We start from the raw sequence: 24,423 nt of genomic DNA, 5'->3' as shown, positions 1-24,423 counted from the left end.
GAGCTGAACATCGTCGGAGAAATCGTGTAAATAGACCGAAGGGCTTATTTTACGTCCATAATCACAACGCGCGCCCAGGAGAGAGCTACTTGTCTTCCTCCCACTAAGGTGGCTTTTCCCACTCTCTGAAAACTCCCTGCACACCATGCCCTCTCTGCTTGCTCCCTACCTCACGGGGAACATTCTGCCACAGTGCTGGTTGGATCAATTAACATACCTATCCACAAGATACCACAGGGATCATCTCACTGAGGCATGTCAATTTGTAACTGTAGTCAACTCAAGGTTTCTGGAATCCTCCCGGGTTAGAGATACAGCCTGCAAAGATGACTACACTTGCAGGAACTCCCTCCATCCAGAAGGAGGCACCGTTACACTCCATCAGCGTCGGGCCGCCACGGAGGCGTCACGTGATCTGCGCCGGAGGGCGGTCTTGCGAGTTGCCTTACGTACGTAGCGTAGTGACGTAGCACGTAGGGGCTGGCTAGCCGCCATCTTGCTCCTTTTTCTCGCTCACTCTCTCCCTCTCGGGAAGGAGCGAAAGTGCTTTGGCGGTTTGTCGATCCGCAGTCTCTGCTTTCGCAGCCCGGCGGCCTTTCCAGCCACCCCCCCCCAACTCCAAGTCCCCCTCCCCTTCCCTTGATCAGAGCTCGGCGGCCCCTCGAACTGTGCTCACCTGACACTCACCCTGGCGGGTAAGGAAAGCGAGGGCGGCGGGGCCGCGATCAAAGAGGGCCCGGTCGGGAAGGGCCGGCGTGGGGCGGCCTGGGGCGTGGGAGCGCATCCAGACCGGGCCGCGGGGGCGGGCGTCCGCTTTCACCTCGGTGGCCATCGCCTCCGCGTCCGGGGAGGTCGGCCTGCTCGCGGAGCGGGAAACCGGAGCCAGACCCGCCCCACGCGGTCCGCTGCGGGAGCGCTGCCGGCCGCGCTTCGCTCCCCTCCCCGGCCCGGGCCCTGCGGGAGTGCGCGCGCCGCGGTGGGCGCAGGGGGTCTGCGGCCCGCCGAGTGGAGGCCGCGTCCCCTCGCGGCGCGAGGGCTGCCCCAGGCCCGCACCGTGCCTTCGTGTGCGCGGACGGTAGGCTTCGCAGAGGGCGGTGGGGAGAGCCCTGGTTCAGGACCGGATTCGGCCAGAGGCTCTTCGGGGACTCGGCTGCAGCCCGACTTCCGCTAGGGACGGGCCGCCCCGCTCCTTGGGAGGGTTCGGGCTGCTCCTGCTCGCGGTAGGCCGCTCCATCCCCCTAATTGGCGAGGTGGATCCCACTCGGCTGCTTCCTGTCTTGAGATAGCACTGGTACTACACTATTGTTGTTAGGGTAAAGGCGCCACTTAGGATCGGAGAAAAGAGCGTGCGGGCTAAGGAGGACTTCGGTGGGTGGGTTTCCTTTGCACAGGAGGAGCCTGTCCAGTTACTTTTAAGGGACGCATATTTATTTTAACTTAAGATCTTTTTGAGCGTCTGAAATGTCTACTGTTCCCAGGCTTCTGAAGCTACCCGGATTTCCGCATTGGCCGGTCTTCAGCCTGGGTTCTTAGATTCGTACCGCTACTGGGTACTTGGGAATTCTACCGGAGGCTGCTCTGCTGTAGGTTTTTCATTTGGAATGCACCAGAATAATCGGAGGATTCTTGATTAAGTGCTTGATAGCTTGCTCCTGCAAATAAAAAGGATAAGGTGATATTAAGCGCCTACCAAATCTCAAATCCAACAGTTTTTTTTAAAAGTAGATTTAACCTCCTATGTTGGTAATTAAGATGCTGCTGTGAGTGGAGCCATTTTTAGGTGTGTGTCATAGATGCACTGCAGCATCTTTTCTGGCTCGCCCCAAATGCACTGATACCCTAAGAAATCAGGAGTAGGTTGAATTTGAGTTGTATTTTTTAAATGTGGTAAAATAGTAACTCCTTTTTTTATAATGGAATTTTCGGAGTACAGGCTTTATGTTTTTGAGGGGATGGGAGGTCTGATGAACTTAAGTGTTACTGTTCCCCCTTCACCATCAGTTGCCCTTTTACAATGTACTGAACAGGGTAATAAGCCTTTTATATGTATTTTTTAATTCTTAAAAATCATTGAGGGAGGTGCTTTTATCCTCAATTTGCAGGTGGTGAAATGAAAGGAATTTCACAAAGGTCATTAAGCAGTAACTGGTGGTACTGTGTATAATCTCAAGCCCATACTGTAAACCCAAAGGGGATGCTGTAGGCCCCAAATGCCTCCTGTTCCTTGTAAAATTGTAATCTGAAGTAGCTAAATAAGACAGCACTGTTAGCTGGTAGTTTTTCTTTAGCTCAACTTCAGTATATGAACATTGTTGCATGTGAAGGTTACTGTTGCAAGGTGTTAAAAATGGGTTATATCTACTTTGTGGGTGGTAGAAGCCAACTTTTACTTTTTTAAAGGCCTGTCCAGTGTGTAGAGATAATTTTTGCTCTACGTTATCACATATAATCTTTTTTTTTTTTTTTTTTTTTTAAAGAGAGAGTGAGAGAGAGGAGAGAGAGAGAGAATTTTTAATATTTATTTCTTAGTTCTCGGCGGACACAACATCTTTGTTGGTATGTGGTGCTGAGGATCGAACCCGGGCCGCACGCATGCCAGGCGAGCGCGCTACCGCTGAGCCACATCTCCAGCCCCGACATATAATCTTATGTGATATTTTTTGGTAGAAAATACCCTCATCAATAAAATGGGAATGATGATAATAGTACTGCTCAAAGACTTTGAATTTTTTTTAAACATTTGTTTTAGTTGTTGATGGACCTTTATTTTATTCATTTATTTATATGTGGTGCTGAGAATTGAATCCAGTGCCTCACACATATGAGGCAAGTGCTCTACCAGTGAGCCACAACCCCAGCCCTTTCTGTTGAGTAAAGAGATTTATTACTATACTTAGTAATACTGGAGGGAGAAGAGTAGAATATTGGTAAAATATCCTCTTCCAAGCAGAATGGCATGTATCTTTTTTGGGGTACGTAAATGTTTTTTCTTTCTTCTCTCCTTTTCTTCACATTTACATACTGAATTTTATTTCTTCATGCTTTACCGTAAATATCCCTAGGGTACTGGGTATCTTGCTCAAAATGAAATTTTGTGAAATTTTTTTGCCTCATTCCAGTCCCCTATCTCTTACCCACCACCTTACTGGTAAAATGCCTTTGAAGATTTTATAATATCCCTGAGTGCCTCCCCCAAGCGCAGTTTCAGCTTGTAAGTCAGCTAACTTGTGTTTTTATCCCGCTTAAGTCATACTGTGATAAACAAGGATTGGTGATTGATAAAATTGGTGAATTAATTACATAAATTTGTACAGAACTTGTGTTCTTAAAGTAAAGGAGATCCAAAAGTTTTGTCGATTATGACTAACAAACTTTCATTTCTGTAATACAAGGCTTGTCATCTTATGAATAGGGTAAGACAATGAAAATTTATCTCAGTCTTAATTGTTACTTAGAAGTCTGAGTTAATGTTAGTTTTCTGAGTCATAGCATTTAAAAATTCTCAGTAATACCAGTCAGAACATCTTTGTGGATCAAAGTTTCTATAGAAAATAAATTTTTCTATTGTTTTCTCCCTAGAACAGTTAAATATAAACCTCTTTTTGCCAGTTAGAGTTCTAATCCTTATTTTGCTACAAATTAAAATAATGCCAGTTGTGTTTTGGGGCCACTGTCTCCCTTTAAAGGAGAATGAGATATAACATTTGTGGAGCAAGTCTAGTACAAAAAAAAAAAAACAAAACAAAAAAACTGCTGGATATTATGTAGCATGCTACTAGTAATTTTTCTGTTTACCCTCTATGTTCCCATATTAGTCTGTTTTCCTTTAGTGAATTATTGCCATGTCCTCATCACCTTGTGTGATGATTGGTGTCTATAGAGCTTGGTATACATTATTGAGTGATTGAGGGTTGGAAACACCAAAGAATAGATCCATAACTAAGGTTAACTGATGAATGTCTTGCTACAGCAAAGGAAATATTGTATCAATTTTCCCCTCTTTATCCATTGGAAGAATAATGTCACATATCCTTCAAAGAGTTTGTTTTTATAATAAGCTTTGCAAGATTCATTTGCAGCAGATTTCCTTAATTTTTAGTTTTGTTCAGCAAAATTAAGGATCCTTTTAGTTTTGTAAGGCCCAGTGAATCAGAGGAAGGACTTTTGTTTCCCACTGCCTAGGTGTCCACAAACTTAAGGAGTAATATGAAAAGATGTCTTGGGGTTAGGGATATAAGTCAGGGGTAGAGTGCTTATCTAGCCTGTGTGAGGGCTTATATTCAATCCTCAGTACTGCAAAAAAGAAAAGTTGTAATCTTGAGTTAATACCAAAATATGAAAACAAAGGTGAATTCAGAGATAAAGAAAAGTTGGTGCAGAAACTCCATATACAGAAAGCTATCTATAGTAAGGATCAAGTACCTAGTTGATTACAAGTGAAGGCATGATGACTAAGAAGAGCAAGAATAATTGTAATTTTTAATATTTGTTGAGCACTTAACTGTACCAAGCACTGAGCTAAGACTACTTTAGGGGAGTATTTTTTCTAATCCATAGGAGGTAGGTCATTTTATCTCTGGTGTACTGCTAGAAAACTGAGATTTAAAGGGGTTTAAGTAATTTCGATTGTTCATGGTTACTTTGCTAGTAAATGGTAAAAGTGGGATTTTGAATCAGTTACCCAGAGCTTAGCTACATGAATTTTGCCAGGTGTGTTGGCGCAAATCCTGTAATCACAGCAACTTGGAAGGCTGAGGAAGGAGGATCACAAGTTCGAGGCGGACCTCAGCAATTTAGCAAGGCCCTAAGCAACTTAGAGATCCTGTCTCTAAAATAAAAAGGGATAGAGATGTAGCTCAGTGGTAAAGTGCCCCTGGGTTCAATCCCCAATACCAATAAAATAAACTATTTGTGTTTCCCAGTGGCCACTATTTTTCAAAATTAAGTTATTCACATTTTTTACATTCTCTTCAAATCATCTGTTACTTAATATTTTTAATTGTTTTCTATCTTTTAATTAAGTGAATTTAAAACAAAATTTATATAATTGTTTGGTGTTACTTTTTTTCTAATCCTCTAACGTGTTTTAAAATAAATGTATAATCTTAAATACTTCAATTGGACCACATAAGATAACCTACTATACCACCAGTCTTTTGCATTGTCCTCTTTGGGACATGACTGCTGTAAGAAATTTTGAATACGGTGAAGGATCAGGCAATAGTTTGAGTTAATAAAGGTTAGAAGTGATGAAAGTCTGGAATGGAATGGAATCATCAAACAGAAAATGGTAGCATTTACAGAAATAGGATATAAATTCAAGTCTTAACTACATACTTGGAATAACCATTTTCATGATTAACTGCAAAGGAGTAGGTTTCTTTAGGTAAAGAAATGTAATAGGATGTCTAGGATAATCTATGACAAGAGAAGAACAAAAATTAATATGTGAAGAAGGAAGTCACTATAGAAATTGATTGTGAAGAGAATTCGTGAAATTAGAATCTTTGAAACTAAATGTAGCAGAGTTCAGGAAAATATGTAAGAAGTGGCCTTTGGATTTTGTTGAGATTCTTGATAACCCTAAAAGAGTTTTAGGTCAGGTAACTCGAGGATGAAAGGTTAAGGCGCAGGGAAGACGTTAAGTCAGGAGGCTTGATCTTGTGTTGAATACTCAAAATTAACTCTGGACCAGAAGTTTTAAACCTAGGTGTAGTCCTTTTTGTCAGTTTGTAACAGCTGTTGACTTTGGGGCAAGTTTCTTGGTGTCTGAGTTTTAGGTATGTTCATCTGTGAAATAAGGGTAATACCCATTTGGCCTATCTCAGGAGCATTGAACCACATTAAATATGTTTCTCTATATCTTTTAGATTTAATCTTGTTTGCTATCATGTGATATCAAGATAGCAGTCTTGACTATATTTAAAGAAAAAAAGAGAACCATGACAAAAGGGGAAAATTGAAGTTGGAAGGTCCCTCCAAACCTTGAGTCTACATGAAGGAGGTGAATGCCTCTGTGATTGAAGTGTGATTATCTATAGAAGTTAATAATTGATCTTCTTTACTGTGTCTTTACCAGTTGAGGATCTGAAAGTACAGCCTGCCCTATACGGTTGTATAGTTTGTGTACTATACAAAGGTACAAGATGAAGGAGGCAACAAGAACTGAAAACTCAGCGCATGTTCCGCTTGAAAAGGCCTGTTCTCTGACTTGGACTTTCCTCTCCTCCAAGATATCAGCTCTTTACCAAAAAGAATAATCATATTTTCCCAAAAGAATATATTTTTCTATTTTCACAGAGGTTCTTTGGAGGCAAGTGGATGCCCTGAAAGGATCGTTAGGGAAACAAATTAAGGACATATTTAGAATAGCATCAGAAACAATTGGAAGTTATCTTCCAACTATAGATAAGAATCTTCTGGCAATTTAGAGGCAGAGAAAGCGGTTTTGTGATGAGGAACTATGGAACATTGATGGAAGAAGCCAGCAATTCCTTGCATGTGCTGATTGGGTTTCTGACCAAAAAGAAAATATATATATATATATATATATATATATATATTGGGTGTAGTTATATTTATGAGAAACTTGATCATGAAAATGAAAGTTGAAAGTGACAGAAAGAAGATAGGTTTCTAATAATAAAACCAACATTTCATTGATAGAAGAATAGTCAGTGATTGGGGAAAGGGATTCTAAAATTAAACTTAAAATTCTAGCCCTTAAAGGTAATTCTTTAGTTACGTGAAAGATTTAGAATAATTCATAATTCTTGATGAATATTTATTGTTCCATCATAACATCCAATTTATGCCTTGGTTTTTATTTGTAATATAGTAGCTTTGAAAATATTAATTACCATTTAATAAGTTATTATTATGTGATGTACACTATCCTAAGAGCTTTATTACACATGCCTTGTTAATTAAATCTTAAAATTATATTAGAGTGGGAATTATAGCCTGCAGGTGAGGAAATACAAATTTGTTGAGATTAAGTAATTTGCCTGTGGTAACCTAGCTACTTAATGTCAGAGCTGGGTTTAAACACAGTTCTACAAAAAGTAGTTGTATAATATGAACAATTAAAAATATTTTAGGTTGTCAACAAGAGTGCCCCGGCAGTCACCTCAAGTAAATGGTAGGTATAACAGCTTTACTTTTCTATAACAGTAATTTTTCCATACAGAAGATTGGTAGCAGCATTACTTTTTACCCCTCTCTCTAGCACTGAGAACTCGGGGCTTCATTCATGCTAGGCAGGCACTTGATCACTGAGCTACATCCCCAGCTCAGCCTTCTACCATTCTGATTAGAATGCTAACAGATTTATTTATATTATGCTCAGTTTTTAAAGAAATGACTTTTTTATGTTTTGTTGTAATGCTATTTGTAGTAGAGGCATTCAACATATGGTGGTATTCTTAGCTTCACTATTATAGCAACAAATGTAATCTTAAAACCATTTGATGTTTCCAATGCAAAAAATGGTAAATGTTTGAGATGACAGATATGCCAATAACTCTGGTCTGATTGTTAACACATTGTATATATTAATTGAAATATTATACCGTACTTCATAAATATATGCAGTTATTATGTGTTAATTAAAAATAAAATGTTTCTTAAAATCCTTTTGATGTCACTACGTACTTTAGAATTTGTAATTGTTATAACAGATGAAAGTGGCCTTAGAAGTTGGCCAATTCAGCTTCTTAAGAATTAGGAGAGAAGCTGGGCACAGTGGCACTAAACAACTCAGACCCTGTCTCTAAATAAAATACAAAATAGGGAAGGGGATGTGGCTCAGTGGTTTAAGTGCCCCTGACTATTGGGCACTTCCCCTGTAAACCTCTCCGCCACCCCCAGTTATTTCAAGAGAGAGAAACAAGCAAGTAAACTGAAGGTTGAGGCCAGTGCTCAGCCACCGAGATGACATCCCCAGCCTGAGTTATCTTTCTGACAGGGGCTACCTTGCTTTTGTTTGGATGCAACTCATGGTCAGGAAGTCAGTATAGTCAGTCCTTATCACAAAGCATATATGTTCTAAAGCCTTCCAAATTTGTGAATTCATAAATAGTAGCATCCACACTTCTTCATTTTCTCTTATTTTTCATCATTTCTTTTCAGAGCCCATCCCAGTACTGGGGGGTGCTCTACCACTAAGCTACATTTCCAGCCCTTTTGATTTTTCTTGTTTTCAGACAGGGTCTGAGTTGGCAGACTGGCCTCAAATTTATAGTCCTGCTTCAACCTCCCAAGTGGCTGGGATTATAGGCATGTGCCACCCTGCCTGGCTTCTCTTCCTAATTCTTAAGTAAGAAGCTGAGTTTTTTTTGTTTTGTTTTAAACAAAGAAACTTCTGTAGTTCTTCATATCTCTTCATAGTATTTATTGTGTCCCCAAATGAGAAAAAAAACAAAAAACAAAACCCTAGGGCAAAGGGGCCTGGCAATACAAGTAGGGAGAAATATCTGTTTCCTAGAAGAACCCTTCTAGAAGCATACCACATGGCATTGGATGCAAATTTTGTTCTTCAGCAAAATTACAGGGTTGCCTGGCAAATTGTAAAAGTGGAGAACACTCTGAGTTTTCTGTTAAGATGATTTGTTTTCATTTATGGGTAACTGAACAGTTAATAAAGTTTTTTCTTTATATTCAGCCTTACTTTGATGATGCTTATCTTAATGAAGCCTGGAACAGAGTGTGGTACTCTAAAATATAATGTGATAAATACAAAATGCAAAGAAACTGTCCTAATTCTAGATCTGTGGTTTCCATTTCTATGAAAGTGGCAGTTTTTATAAAGTAATGCTGTTATACTACTAACTGTAACAGCTAGAACCTTTTCATGTGAACAGGCTGAGTCTGTATTCTGTATTTATGAAATTCGTTTTTTATCTTTCTATTTTGTGTTGAATTGGTTTGGAGACAGTCTCTTGCTGTGGTGTCAGCTGGTCTTGAACTCCTAAGCTCAAGCAGTCCTCCCACAGCAGCCACCTCCTCAATAGCAGGGACTGCAGGCACCATCCACCACAAGCTTTAATTTCAGTCCAGTGGCTTTTGTGCTGCCCACCACGCTCCTCTCCTAGGATCTGCTGCTGCTGACCATTGGTCAGATTCTTTTTTTTTTTTTTTTAAGAGAGAGTGAGAGGAGAGAGAGAGAGAATTTTTAATATTTATTTTTTAGTTCTCGGCGGACACAACATCTTTGTTGGTATGTGGTGCTGAGGATCGAACCCGGGTCGCACGCATGCCAGGCAAGCGCGCTACCGCTTGAGCCACATCCCCAGCCCCCATTGGTCAGATTCTTGATGGTACAGTCTTGGGAATATTGTATATCCCTGCTTCTACCAGACTTTCAGTGCGCCTTGTTTTCCTAGTTGGCTGTCTTTCCCATTCTCCCAACCTCATTTTTCTAATCTGTATCTCTGCTCAGTGGATGAGGACAACACATCTCTCATTAATCTTTTCCTAGCAGGGCCTGGAATATGATAGGCCCCACATAAATATTTTGAATGAGTGAATGGGGGAATAAACATTTTGAGTTTGAATTCTGTCGAGAAAGTTAAGTGATGTTCAGTATTCACATGTGTTCTTAGGTTACAGGGCATATAACAATTTAAAAAGGACATTTACCCATCACCTGCTTTTTTCACGTTCTTGTGTAGTCTTTATTAACATTCTTGTATATCTTAGATATTTTTGAAATGCCATCGAGAATAGATTTGAATTTTCCTCGTTTTTTTTTTTAATTCATTCCCTTTTTTATTTGGTTTTGAAACTAGCCTTTTCATTTCAAGTCATTGCTTCCTGAAAATACCTGTTATTTTTCCTTGCTTTCCTTTAACCGAAGCAGTGTCTGCTTGCTGAGATGTAGCTCAACAGTAGAGCAATCTGTCTTAACACCCATGAGAGCCCTAGGTCAATCCCCAGCACACACACACCCCTTTCCCAACAAAGAAAGCAAAGTGTGCCTTTTGTTTAGTTTTAGATATCTCAAAGTCACAGTCCTTTCTGATCAGCAGTATCTACTACCAATGATTTGTGATATGTTCTAGATCTTTTCATTCTTGGCATGTTTTTTTGTTTTCCTACTTAACATACATGTTTTTAAAAATCGTATTGTACTATCCTTTTTTATCTTTCTGTACAAATCTGTTGTCTTTATATCTATCTCAGATTAAACATGGCCAAAATGACCCTTGGCCTCCTACAGTCCATTCTTCACATTGTTGCCAGAGTGATTTCTTTTTAAATAAAAAACAAGCCTCTCTCTAGAATTCAGTTGTTTCACGTTGCTTCAAAGATAAAATTCATAATTCTTTGGTATTGCCTTCTTTGAACTTTTTCTTACTAACTTCTTCATTAGCTTTTTTGGTTTTGGGCATGCCTAACCAATCCAGGGGTTCAGCACCCGCCCCCCACCCTTATTTTTGGATACTCAGGGAACTGGGCTCCATCCCCTATTTTGCATTTCATTTAGAGTTAAGATCTAAACTCTAAACTGGGCTCCATCCCCAGCCCTATTTTGCATTTCATTTAGAGTTAAGATCTCACTGAGATGCTTGGTGCCTTGCTTTTGCTGACGTGAATTTACAGTCCTCCTGCCTCAGCCTCCCAAACTGCTAGGATTACAGACTTGTGCCTCTGCACCTGGTGGGGGCCTTTACTTTTTCTTCATCTTTAAAGCTGTCTTCTTCCCTCTTTGAATCCAAATCAGAAACCTTTAGTGATCAACTAATGTAAATCAGTTCTGTCATACTTTCTCGCATCAAAAAAAAAAATCTTATTTAGTTAAAGTCACCATGTTAGAAATTAGTACTAAATCAAGGCACATTCTTGTATTTCCAGTTCATAAAAGTATACATAAGAGTAGGTCCCCTCTTATCCACTGGGATTCATTCCTAAGACCCCAACAGACACAGGAAATCTTGGATAGTACCAAACCTGTTATTTTAATAATGGTTTTTCTGTTTTATGCACTGTGGCTATAATTTGCAGTTCAGGGTACCATAGCAAAATTAGCACGAGTTTCCTTATTCTTTACAATTTCATGGTTCTTAAGAAGAGTAGTTCTGAATATAGAACTTTAGGGATCTCCCCATGTGTTTTTGTTTTCCCACTTAAAAAGCTACTAAGTGACTAATGGATCCGTGTGACATTGTGGATCTGCTGGACAAAGGATGATTTTTTAGAAGTCCTAGGCAATACAGAGCAAGATGGCTTGATTTCATCACACTATTCAGAATGGCACACAGTTGAATACTTATAAATTGCTTACTTCTATACTTTACCATTTAATATTTAAGAACACAGATGACTACAGGTAACAAACCACACAAAGTGAAACCACAGATGGTTTGGGGGCTCATAGTGAGTGTTCAGTAAACATGTTTCAAATGTGAATCATTTAATGGCTGGCTTATGTTATAAATTTTTATCACATACCATATTGCAAAGATTGCACACATCCCAGTTCTGTGTATTTCGCACACATATGCTGGTATTTCTTTAAGATAAATTCTTAAGACTTTTTTCTTTTCAATTATATCATTGGATTCTCTTTCCTATGTTTGGGAGATTTTTGCATTAGTAGAAATTGGTTTCTGTATTTTGTGTGCATGTGTATGTCTGTTGTTTCTGTGTGCATATTAGACTGGCCTGAATTGATGTCAGTTTCCTTTGGTCCAGGTCTTGCAAATTTTTTTCTGCAAAGAATGAGATAGTAGTCTGTTTAAGCTTTCCACATACAGTCTCTATCATAATTCTTATTAAAAGCAATTTTTTAAAAATATAAAAACTATTCTTAGTTCATAAATCATACAAATCAGACCACAGGTCAGATTTGGCCATAGGCTTTAGTTTGTTATGCTCAGATTATTAGTTCATTGTGAGAGGCATGGGAATTGTCTGTTAATGATATTGGAATTCCTGTTAAACAGCTTGGGCCAAACATTTTTTGTAGGTAGGCATCTTTTTTAACAGCTTTTATTTTATTCCATTGTTTTTACTTGTTTATTTTGAGCCAAATTTGATTTTATGTATATATTTATTTTTTATTATTATTTTTTTTTTTTGCGTGTTTGTGTGTGCTGGGGATTGAACCCAGGGCCTTGTGCATGTGAGGCAAGCACTCTACCAACTAAGCTATATCCCCAGCCCTATATTTTGGAGAACTTTATTTCTCAAACCTTTTCTTAACATTGTCTGTTCTATAATCTGTTCTTAGTTTTAATTCTTAAAAATAGAGCCATTTGGCTAGTGTGTGTGCTCGTTTTTTTAATCCCTCCTCCCATGATTTTTTTATTGGTGCATTATAGTTGAACATAATAGTGGGATTTATACATATCTATACTCTTTATTTTCTTTCATGCTGGGAACTGACTGAACCCAGGGCCATGTGGTTGGTAAAGCACATGCTGGTAAACCACTGATTTATATGCCCAGCTAGTTTATTTCCTACCCCAAACACACTAAAGAACTAGCTCTTGAGTTTATCAGTTTTGTTGCTTTGTTGTATAATTTATTAATTATAATTATAATTTATTGCAGTTTTGGTTTTGAATTCATCTTTTATTAAAAGGATTTAATTTTAAATGGATTTATCTTCTACATTTATGGTTTTGTATAGTGATTGACTTCATAACCACAAGAATTTTTTTTCTTATTATCAATTCATAAAACAAAACATTTATTGATTCCTTACTTACTGTGTTCTGTATTTTTTTTTTCCTTTCTTGATCTTGACTCTATTGTTGTGTTATTTTTCATTATTCCTTGTCAAGGGGCTGCTGGTTTCTCTCTTTTCATGTCTTGCTAGCCTTTCCCTTCCTGCCATTACCCAGCTTCCCTTGCAATCTCCTGTCCACATATACTAAATGTGTTTCTCTAATATGCTGTTTTTAACCTAAATTTTTAGTCCCCTGATCATCTTTTTCTCTGCCTCAGTTTTTTTTCTAACAGATTTGAATAGTGAGGCTTTGTTAGCAAAGAATATAGGACTTCTTGGTCTTTTTTTTTTAATGGCCACAATATCTTTATCTATTTTATTTATTTTTCTGTGGTGCTGAGGATCGAACCCAGTGCCTCACATGCGTGAGGCAAGCACTCTACCTCTGAGCTATAACCCCAGCCCCTCTGAATCTGTTTTTTAACAAACGATTTTTGTTGAGATATACTTGCACCACAGTACAGTATATATAGGAGAGGGTGTCCGAGCTTCTTTCATGCAGCATAATCATTTTGAGATTTACACATATTGTTATGCTGTATCAGTACTGCATTTTTTTTTGTTTATGGTCTGCCATAATTTGGTTGTCCAGTCTTTTGAAACTGCCAAAATTGTTCTGCAGAGTGATTGTGCAGTGCCATTATTCGTTCCTGTCAGAATGTGTGAGAGTTCCAGTTCTTCTACATCTTCAGCAGTACCTGGTAGAATTATTCTGTAATTTTAACCATTCTGTTGGATGTGTAGAAGTATTATATCTTGGTTTCAGTTGAAAGTCATCATCTGCTTATTTGCCATTTATGTGTTTCTGGTGAAGTATCTGTTCAAATCATGTCCATTTTTTAAAATTGGTTTTTGTCCCTCTCTCCCACCCCTCTGAATTCTGACAATTTTGAATATATTCTGAATAAAAGTTCTGGGGATTAGCTCAGCAGTAGAGTTCTTGAATAGGTAGCATGCACAAGGTCCTGGTCTGGATCCCCAACACCACCCAAAAAAAAGTCCTTTATCAGAAGTATATTTGAAGTTTTTGTCCCCAAATGTAGCGTGTCCATTTGTTCTCAGCGTCTTTAAAAAAAAAAAAAAAAAAGTCTCAGGCTGGCCTAGCATGCATGGGGTAGACATTGTATTTATAGACATTATTCTGTTCCATTGAGTGCTCACCTAGCATGCATGGGGCACTGGGTTCGATCCTCAGCACCACATAAAAATGAAATAAAGATATTGTGTGTCCAGCTACAACTAAAAAATAAATATTTTTAAAAAACAGTCCTTTTTGTAAGCTTTTATGGATTGTTTTGAAGCTGTATCTTGGAAGCCCGTATACAACCCAGGGTCACAAAATTTTCCTCTTATGTTTTCTCTGTAAGTTTTACAGTTTTAGGTTTTACTTTTTTTTTTTTTTTTTGTACTAGGGATTGAACCCAGGGTGCTTAGCGACTGAGCCACATCCCCAGAGGTAGGGTCTCACTGAGTTGCTTAGGGCCTTGCCAAGGTGCTAGGCTGGCTTTGAACTTGGGATTCTCCTGCCTCGGCCTCCCTAACTGCTGGGCATGCACCACAGGGCCCAGCTAGGTTTTACATTTTGTCTAGGGTAATTGAGTTTTGTATAGTGTTAGGTATTCACAGTTAGTTTTTTATATTATATATGCTGAGTTTCTCTGTTAATGTTTGTTGTGAAATATCCACTAAATTTTATTTGTCAAATATCAAGTATTTGTATTTATAGACATTATTCTGTTCCATTGATCTATTTGTCTTATTTTTACACTAGTGCCACTGTCTTTCCTGCTTTTGAGTTCTGGAATCTGGAGTCTTCAATTTTTATTCTTCTTTTCATTTGGTTAGTCTAGGTTTTATCCGTTTCTTCATGGCTTTTATAATCAGTTTGACAAACTCTGCCTTCCTAAAAAAAAAGTAACTTTGATGTTGGGGATTACTTTGAGTCTTATAGATCTATTTGATAAGAATTAACAGCTTAATTTCATGTCCTGTGACTTATGAACAAAGTGGTATGCATCCGTTTATCTAGGCTTTCTTAAGTGTTTTGTGGTTTTAATATCTAGGGTTTTTACCCTTTCTTTGGATAAACCTCTAACTATTTTTATTTCCCTTAAAAATGGTACTTGGGGCTAGGGTTATGGCTCAGCTGTAGAGCGCTTGTCTCGCACGGGCAAGGTCCTGGGTTCGATCCTCAGCTTCACATATAAATAAATATTGTGTTCAACTACAACTACAAAAAAAATTTTTTTTAAAAAAATGGTACTGTTTAGGTTCAATTTGATTGTTCATTGCTCCTATGTACAAATAACGGTGATTTTTTTTTTAAATTCATGTTGTGTGCAGTTTTGCTGAACTCCTCCAGTACCTTTTTTCTGGATTTTATTATATTTTTTGCATACGTGATTGTATTATCAAAAAATTCACTTTTACTTCATCCTTTCCAATCTGGATTCTTTTTCTAGACTTATTCTACCGGGTAGAAGTTTTTTAGGTACTGAACAGAAGTGATGAGAGTGGATATCCTTCCCTTATTCCTAATCTTTGAGAGGACATAGCAGTTAAGTACTCAGTCCTTAAATGAATGAGTTCCCCTCTATTTCCACTTTACTAAGAGGAATGTCAGGAATGGGCATTGGCTTTTGTCAGATGCTTTTTATGCATTTGTTGAGATAATATGGTATTTCTATTTTAGTTTACTATACTGATTTTACTAATTGGTTTTTGAATGTTGAACCAACTTTGCATTTCTGAGATAGAGATGTAAAAAAATTTTTTTTAGATCTTATATGTTACCTGTTTCGTTCCATTTCTGGTACTAACACCATTCCAGTGCTGTCAATTCTTTTGTAGACCCAAATTTTAACCCAGTGTTGTTTTTGTTTCTGTATGGGTGACTTCTTCTAACATTTCTATAGTACAGACCTGCTAGTTACATCTAACAAAGTGTTTTGTCTTCATTTTTAAATGATATTTTTGCTACATAGAGGATCCTAGGGGTTTTTGTTTTTGTTTTTCAGTACTTGAAGCATATCGCTCTCTTCTTCCTGTTTATGTCATTTCTACCCTGGCTTCTGCTGTTATTATGTGTGTTTTTCTACGCATAAACTACCTTTTTCTTTTGTTGGCTTTTTATCATTTTAAATGTTGTGGCTTTTTAATTTGATTTTTATGCTTGGGTTTTGTTGAATCTTTGGAATCTGGGTTTATAGTTTTCATCCAATTTGTAATATTTCTGGCTATTTTTTTCAGTCTGAGCCCAGTATTAATTATACATGCATTAGTGCTGGATGGAGTTTCAGAGGCTCATGCATACTGTTTTTTGTTTGTTTTTAAAGTTCTTCTGTCTTTTATTTTGAATAGTTTTATGATGGCTTTAACTTCAGATTTTCCTTCCATAGTATCTAAAATGCTGCTAAACCTACCTAGTGTATCTTTCATTTCTAAAAGTTTTGTTGTTTTGTACCTTTCATGTCTCTGTGTTTCATCTTTACTGTAGTTTTTGGACATTAGATGCAATTATAAAATAATTAACCTGTTCACTAATTCTAACATCTACAATAATACTGTTTTAATTTCAGTTTATTGATTTTTCTCTTTACTGTGTTATTTCAGTTTGTTCTCAGACTCACCCGAGTTATTAGGAAAAAAATTTGGTCTTTTTAAGTGTTGCTTTAAGATTGTTAGATAAAATCAGCACTTTTTTACCTTAGGGTGGTTTTTACCCACTATTGAAGCACTGAGTATTCTGTATAATGCCTAATGAATCATTTGTCTCACCACCCCCCCTTTGTGGGATTTGAACCCAGGGCTTTTGCACATGCTAGGCAACTGCTATATCCACAGCCCTTTTAATTAATTAATTTCTTTATTTTACTTATTTCTTTTTTGAGGCAGTCTTGCAAAATTGCCTAGGCTGGCCAAAAACTTGCTCTTCAAGTTTTTGGGATTGTAAGTGTGTGCCACTATGCTCAGCTTCAAAATGTGTTTTCAGTCTCACTTGTGAGAATAGGCAGTATTTCCGGCCCTTTTTGAGCTTCAGGCACTGTTCTCTGGTCTTACCCTGTGGTTCATTCCTGGCTTTAGGGTAGTTTTCTCACATGCACAGGTGGGGTGATTTTTCTGCAGATCTGTAGCATTTTCCCTTTGTGTAGTTCTCTTCTTTCCTGTAGTATATCCTAGCTACTTGGTCTCCTGAATGCTCAGCTCTGTGCTAGGGTATGGGAATTCTTCATACATAAGTTCAGACAGCTCAGTTCCCAAATATCTGGAATCCCTGTCCTCTTTGCCTAATATAACCTATTGTTATATGCATATGCATTAACTCATTCATTCCACGAGTCCAGTTTTTTAGTTGTTTCAGAAAAGAAGGTAAATCTAGTTCCCATTGCTTATCTTGGTTTTGAGATGAGACTTAACCAAGTTGCTGAAGCTGGCCTTGAACTCAAGATTCTCCTGCCTCAGTCTCCCGAGCTGCTGGGATTACAGGCATTCACTGCTGCGCCCAGTGCCTATTTTTCTTGATCGTTGCTTCTTAGGAAAGTCTTAGGCAGCCATGTTTCTTTGATTTATTTTGGGTCTCCAAACAAATTAAACTTCTAAAGATTTTAATTTAAACTTTTAAAGATTTTAATTTTAAAGATTTTAAATTATACAAAATGAAGCTGTCTTGATGAAGGTGCCTTTTCTGAATTAGTTGAATTCTTTGATATTTTGGCTTTTATAAGCAGTCTGCATTTTTAACATGTCACTGGCATTTATTTCTCTTGACACATATGTTGCTTGAAGTTTCAGGGTATCTGCCTGACTTTTCAGAAGCAAGACAACAGAAAGCACGTGGGCTAAGTTAAACATTGGGTTTAAAATGAAGGCCCCATGATTAACGGGCAAGCCATTTGAGTGCAGTTGCCCTTTCTTACTCATCCAGTCCTATTCTTTATGGCTACAGATTTTCTGTTGTTAGGAATGTATATTCTTTTAGCAGTAGATGCTGTACATCATAGTTTCTCTTGGATTGAACTATCTTGATTGCATTTACATTGCAGTCATGTACATATTTGTGATTTACCTAGAGACAGTTTATTCACAGTGGAAGGAAGACTTCTTTTAGAATGTTTACCTGTAAAGAGCTATTCATGGGGCTGGAGATGTGGCTCAGCGGTAGCGCGCTCGCCTGGCATGCTTGCGGCCCGGGTTCGATGTTGTGTCCGCGGAGAACTAAAAAATAAATATTAAAAATTCTCTCTCTCTCTCTCTCTCTCTCTCCCTCCCTCTCTCCCCCCCACTCTCTCTTTAAAAAAAAAAAGAGAGCTATTCATAATCTTATATGAATCTTAGAATGTATTTGTAGGAGCTTTTACTTTGGCTATATGTACCTCTTCATTTTCAGGAACAATTATGTGCCGGGGTTTCATATTTGGAAATTACTTATAATTTATAGAGAAGTTTCTTGTTTTTTAAGTTGTTTTTACCCTATTATATTTAAGATACACAACATGCTGCCTTGATAAACACAATGAAATGACTATTAAAACTAAGTAAATTAACCTTCTCAGCACCTCCATAGTTATCTTTATTTGTGTTAGGAATACCTAAAAGCTACTCTCTTAGCAAATTTTCATATATAATACTCTGCTATTAACTGAAATCCTCAGGTTGTTCACTGGATCTTTAGACCTGTTCTTCCTACATAACTGCAAGGCAATACCTTTTGACCTACTTCTTATTTCCTCTTCCTCACCTCTTGCAATCACCATTCTTCTGTTTCCTTGTATTTGAGCTCTCCCCAAACACCCAAGTTTCCACACACACACCAGAACACTGGGTTGTGTTTGTAGTATTCACCTGTGTCTGGCTTATTTCATTTAGCATGTCTTTCAGATTCATCCATGTTGTTACAAATGGCAATGTCTCCTTTATCACCTTTTTCTTTCTTTCTTTCTTTCTTTTTTTTTTTTTGGTCTGGGGATAGAACCTAGTGCCTTGTGCATGCTAGGAAAGCACTCTGCCACTGAGCTACAGTCCCAGCCTAGTGTCTGCTTTCTTAAGGCTGAAAAATATTCTCTGTGTATGTGTTTGTACCTGTCCATATATATCTCATTTCTTTATGCATCATCTGTTGATAAACACTTTAGCATTTGATTGTTTCCCCACTTAGCTATTGCAAATATGCTACAGCGAATATGGGAACATTATTTTTACAAGGTGATAATTCATTTTCTTTAAGTGTATATACCCACAAGAGGGATTACAAGGTCATATGGTAGTGTTTATTGTTTATTTTTTGAGGAGTCTCATACTGTTATTCATAGTAGCCCTACTGATTTACATTTCCACCAACAGTGGACAATGGTTGCCTTTTCTTCACATACTTAAAAATGACCTTGCCATCCTGGCAAGTGTGGTTTTGATTTGTTTTCTCTGGTGATTTGTAAAGTTGAATACCTCTTCATCTACCTGTTGGCATTATTCTGTGTTCTTCAGAAAACTGTTTATTCAGGTTCTTTGACTGTTTTTAAAACTGATAGTGTAGGATTCTCCATTGTTTTGTTGTGTTCTGTGAGTTCTGTATATTTTGATTATTAACTCCTTAATATTTTCTCCCAAGCTGTGCCAAAAGAATTTTAGTTTGATTCAGTCCCCTTTGTTTTTACTTTTGTTGTCTAAGTCTTTGATGTGATATCCAAAACCATGGTCTCTATCAAGGAGCACTTCCTATGTTTTCTTCTGAAAGTATGGTTTCACATTGCATTTAGCTCTTAAATCCATTTTGAGTTGGGTTTCGTGTATTGTGTTATTAGAGATCATTTTCATCCTTTTCTAGCACCATTTATAGACTGTCTTTCCCCAGGGTTTCTTGGCCCTGTCAAATTAGTTGGACATATGTATTTGGATTTATTTGGGGGCCATTTTGGTTTATGGTTTCATTGTGTATCTGTGCCAGAACCATACTGTTGGATTACCACAGCTTTGTAATGTAATTTGAAATCAAGAGTATGAAGCCTTGATCTTTTTCTTTTATTTCTCAAGATGGCTTTGAGCCAGATGTGTATATATATACATATATATATATATATATATATATATACACACACACACACACACACATACAAACTTGTAGTCCCAGCTACTTGGGAGCTTGAGGCAGCCCAACAACTGGGCAACATTGTGAGACCCAGTCTTTAAAAACAGAGAGATTTTGTCTATTTAGCATCTTCTGTGGCTCTGTGCTTATTTTAGATTTTTTTTTCTATTTCTGATAAAAAATGCCACTAGGATTTTAATAGGAATTACATTCAATCAATAAATCACTTTGGCTATTATGGACATTTTAACAGTATTCTTCCAGTCTGTGAGCCTGGAGTATCTCTATTTTTGTCTTTGATTTCTTTGATCAGTGTTTCATAATTTTCAATATATAGATCTTTTGTGTCCTTGGTTAATTTATTCCCAAGTATTTTATTCTTTTTGATGCTATGGTTACTATATTGTCTAGTTGGTTTCTTTTCATAGATCATTTTTGATATACAGAAATGCACCTGATTTTGTGTCCTGCTCCTCACCAAATTCATTTATTCATTTTTTTGTGAAGTCTTTAGGATTTTCTACATATAGGATTATGTCATTTGCAAATGGATAATTTTACTTCTTCCTTTCTGATTTGAATGGCTTATTTCTTTTTTTTTTCCTTATATAGCTAGTACTTCAATACTCTCTCAAATAGAAGTGGGGAGAATGGGCATTTCTGTTCTTGCACCCGATCTTAAAAAGAAAGTATTTTTCATTGATTTTGATGTTAGCTCTAGAATTTATATAGATGACCTTTATTGATGAGGAAACTTTCTTCCATTTCGTCCTTTTTTTTGTTGAGAATTTTTATTATGAAAGTGTCCTAAACTTTATCAAATGCTTCTGCATTTATTGAGATGATCAGGTATTTTTTTGTTTTTATGTTGATGTGGTATATAACATTAATTGGTTTGCATTTGTTCGACAAACCTTGAATCCCTGAGATAAATTACATTGGATCATGGCATACAGTATTGATGTGTTGAATTCAACTTGCTGTATTGAGGATATTCATATCTGTGTTCATCAGAGATACTGACATGTAGCTTTCTTATGGTGTCTTTGGCTTTGGTATCAACATGGTGCTGTTCTCATGAGTTTGAAAGTATACACTATACTTCTGTTTTGTGGTGTTTCAGAAGGATTTGCATTAATTGTTTTTGTTTTTTATTAGGGAAATTAAAATTCACTTTATGATTCCTTTCAAACACTGACTTTCTGCTGGCTAGAATGAAATCAGATATTTTATAACCCTTTTGGTTAAATTGTGATGCTGCATTGTTTTCCTCAGTTGTGAAATTGAATGTTTTTATACATTTGCCTACTTTTATTTCTCTGGTAAATAGTCTCCTCATAGTCTTACTGTTAGTCTTCTTCAATTTGTTGAGTTTAGTACCATATATACGGTACTGAAAAATATATATATATTTTTTAAACATAAGAGATTTTCTTTGTTGCTTCTCAATTTTTTAACCACCACGTCCCTCTTAAGCAGAATGTTGGTAGGTTTGTTTCTTGATATGAAATAGTTGATATGAAATAGTTGCCTGTGTTCTAACGTAAGTTGTAACTATACTCGAAACAAAGAAATAAGCAATGGGGTACATTCTTCAGGCCCATAGAGTGTTGCACTGCATATATTAATTTGAGATGATCAGTTAGTAACTGAAAAGCCATAGTAGTAAAAGAGATTTCTTACAGAGAAGAGCTTAGATGAGAAGAAAATTGAAAGAGAATCCAAAGGTAAGGCTTGACTTTAAATGGAAGGGAGGTTGTGGATGGGAAGATGCATGATTCTAAAATTACTTAGAATCAAAAATAACAATTGATGCTCAGCCTCCTCCTCCCCTGTTGGTATATTTTAAGTCCCCAGGTGATATTAATGTGTAGTGAGTGTTTAGAATATTTCTATTTACAGTAAGTCTTAAACTTTTTTCTTGGAATTAATTTGGAGAATTTGTTAAAACACGCGGCTGGGACCATAGAATTTCATTTCTAACAAGTTTCCAGAAGATGCTGAGAACCACCTTAATAATAGGTGAAAGAAGGAAAGGATGGATGTAGATGCAAGTAGGCTTGTATATTGGCTTCTGGGAAGTTTAGGGAGTTTCTTTCTTATCATGTCTCCTTCTCATAGAGGTATAGGAAGACTCTTCCAAAGTGCTGCTTGAGTAGGTATTACAAGAGGTGCAGGATTTAAAGGTTCTTAGATGTTAACTATCAGATGGTGACCAAAGCACAAATTGACTTTTTCTTGGTAAATCAGTTCCTTTCTTTTGCCTGATAAAATATCTCCCGTTGCATTCTAGCTCAAGGAAGGTAATTTATTATAAATGTGTATGTGCAAAGCTATGCTATCTTTTGCACTTGTGCTTCTATTCTCAATGTTTTTAGCTCTGGTGCAGTTAGCTAACTTCTGCCCTGTTTCTGCCCTAACACCTCCAGAAAAATCTCTCAGATTGATGTGTGTTCCTACCCACTTAAATTGAAGGGGAATAGTATGAAAGAGAACCGTGTCCTTTTCTCCTGTTTATTAATAGATTAGATTCGGGTCAGGATGTGTCTTGCACATTTAGGGGATAATGATGTCTTTCTAGTCTATTCGAGTCCCCTACACGTAGGATAGTGATGCCAGTCATTTCAAAGCTCTTAGGTTGAATAATGTATCAATTAAATAAATAATCTTCATAGATTCATTATATTTGAACTGTTCTTCTCAGCATGAATTATAATAGCCATCATTCTCTGTGATGCTGTTAAGCTGTTATAAACCATAAATAATATTATTTGCCAAGTTCATCGTAGTTTATTGTGATTAATTTTGTCACATTGGCTATTGAAATTTGGTATCAAAGAGGTCTGTGAAATTGTCATTGGTGTGATTTACTGAAAATTAATATCTTCGTTTCTCATTTTTAAAAAAATTTTTAATTAACATTTGAATTTGTAAATACTTTTAGTCAACTAATTCTAAAATTTTCCTCCTTATGTTTCATTCTTATGTCCATTTTAAAGACTGATTTTAAAGGGTGTGGCAGGAGGTTTTGGACTCGATGTGTTTCCACCGAAATGTCGGAGAAGTCAGGCCAGAGCACAAAAGCAAAGGATGGGAAAAAGTATGCAACACTCAGTTTATTTAATACTTACAAGGGAAAATCACTGGAAACTCAGAAAACTACAGGTGAGTAGTTCTTATGGTCTTGCTTTGTTACTGTAGATGATATGTCCAAATTGCTGCTGTTAGAAGCTGGGACTGGCCTGATGGTTCAGTCTCTTTTACACTGGCCTTTTTTGTATGCACACATGTTTAGGAGATATGAATTAATGTAGCCTTTTAAAATGTTTTTCCTCTTTGTTGTCAGGAAAATATGTAGAGCAATTTGATTTCAAAGGGAATTTATAGTCTGTGAAATTAATAGGCATAGAGCTGTATATTAGATCATGCATTTATTAAGTATTAAGTAAAGAAAGTCTATTTTTCTTGTTTTATTTTTATTTTTTTTTTATTCCTTGAACCTAGTGTATACAGTGAAAATTATACCATTTATGGTATATTAGCAGTGTTGTTGGACATATAGTCAACATGTTCTGTAATATTCCAAATTGTTTAGTTTGGAATAGACTCCCTGAAAAAATTTCAAGTCTAGCCTTATCAACAAGTTTACTGTTCTTTGCTTTGCTTTGTTTTGTTTTTCATAGCATATTGGGTTGCATTTGTTAGAATTGTGTTTTGGTTGTGAATTTGTGTTTTGTTTGAAATCGAAAAATCACTATTGCCAGGCTGGCCTCGAACTCCTGGGCTCAAGTGGTCTTCCTGTTTCAGCCTCCTAAGTAGCTGGTATTTCAGGGATGTTTCACTGTATAGAGGTATAGGCTGCATTATTAGAATTTTTAAACTTTCTGTTGAATGTCTTGATTGTTTAATATTTCTACATTTAATTATATTTGCAAGAGTGAATGAAATCATTCAAAGATTGAATTAATTCTTGTTTTCTGTATCGTTTGAATAAAGCAGGTGATAAAATAGATGTTCTAAGAAAATTGATGTTATTGATCTTTTAGTTGCAGCTCGACATGGGTTACAAAGTCTTGGAAAAGTTGGTATTTCACGGCGCATGCCCCCACCTGCTAACCTTCCAAGTCTCAAAGCAGAAAACAAAGGCAATGATCCTAATGTGAATATTGTGCCTAAAGATGGCACAGGATGGGCATCAAAACAAGAACAGCATGAAGAAGAAAAGTGAGTCAATATTTGTTAAAGAAATGAAACAGATCCCCTTTCTTTGTAGAGAAGTTATATTTGAGTACTTGCTATGTGCCAAGCAGTATGCTTCCCGTTCTGCATATTTCATGCCCTTTTTGATTGATTTTCCTTACCAGTGAGGCTAGTAGTAGTATTTATTTATATTTGTCAGGGTAGAAGAAATGCTAGAATTGTTAATCACAACTTTGATTATGTCATAGCCTATATTAAGCTTCCTTCTCTTCCTCCTCTCCCTCCCTTAAGCAAATCAGTCTCTTTCTAATGAATAAGAAGTGGTTGTTACTTAAATTCTATTCTAAAGATTTCTGTCTGCTTGGTTGCTCCGGGATTGAAACTTTGCCTGGTATGTCATTGGCTCTCA

At 37.0% G+C, this 24,423-nt stretch overlaps 1 protein-coding gene across 10 annotated transcripts in view; it reads left to right on the top strand.

Moving 5' to 3' along the window:
- Positions 1–494: 494 nt before the first annotated feature.
- Positions 495–24,423, top strand: part of Prrc2c (proline rich coiled-coil 2C) — a 79,569-nt gene continuing 55,640 nt past the window's right edge. For 7 of the 10 annotated variants that reach the window (XM_026381547.2, XM_077802854.1, XM_026381546.2 and 4 more), the window contains exons 1-3: positions 495–695; positions 22,814–22,979; positions 23,861–24,038. In XM_026381547.2, coding sequence (XP_026237332.2) covers positions 22,868–22,979; positions 23,861–24,038 — 290 coding nt within the window. In that variant the 5' untranslated portion in view covers positions 495–695; positions 22,814–22,867. The remainder of the gene's footprint in view (positions 696–22,813; positions 22,980–23,860; positions 24,039–24,423) is intronic. The other 3 variants (XM_026381548.2, XM_026381545.2, XM_026381542.2) reach the window with 1 other exon arrangement.

The sequence above is a fragment of the Urocitellus parryii genome, chromosome 9, assembly GCF_045843805.1.
Source record: "Urocitellus parryii isolate mUroPar1 chromosome 9, mUroPar1.hap1, whole genome shotgun sequence".
Classification (NCBI taxonomy): Eukaryota; Metazoa; Chordata; class Mammalia; order Rodentia; family Sciuridae; genus Urocitellus; species Urocitellus parryii.
Note: the sequence above shows the minus strand (reverse complement) of the source record. Positions and strands in the feature narration are given on the sequence as shown.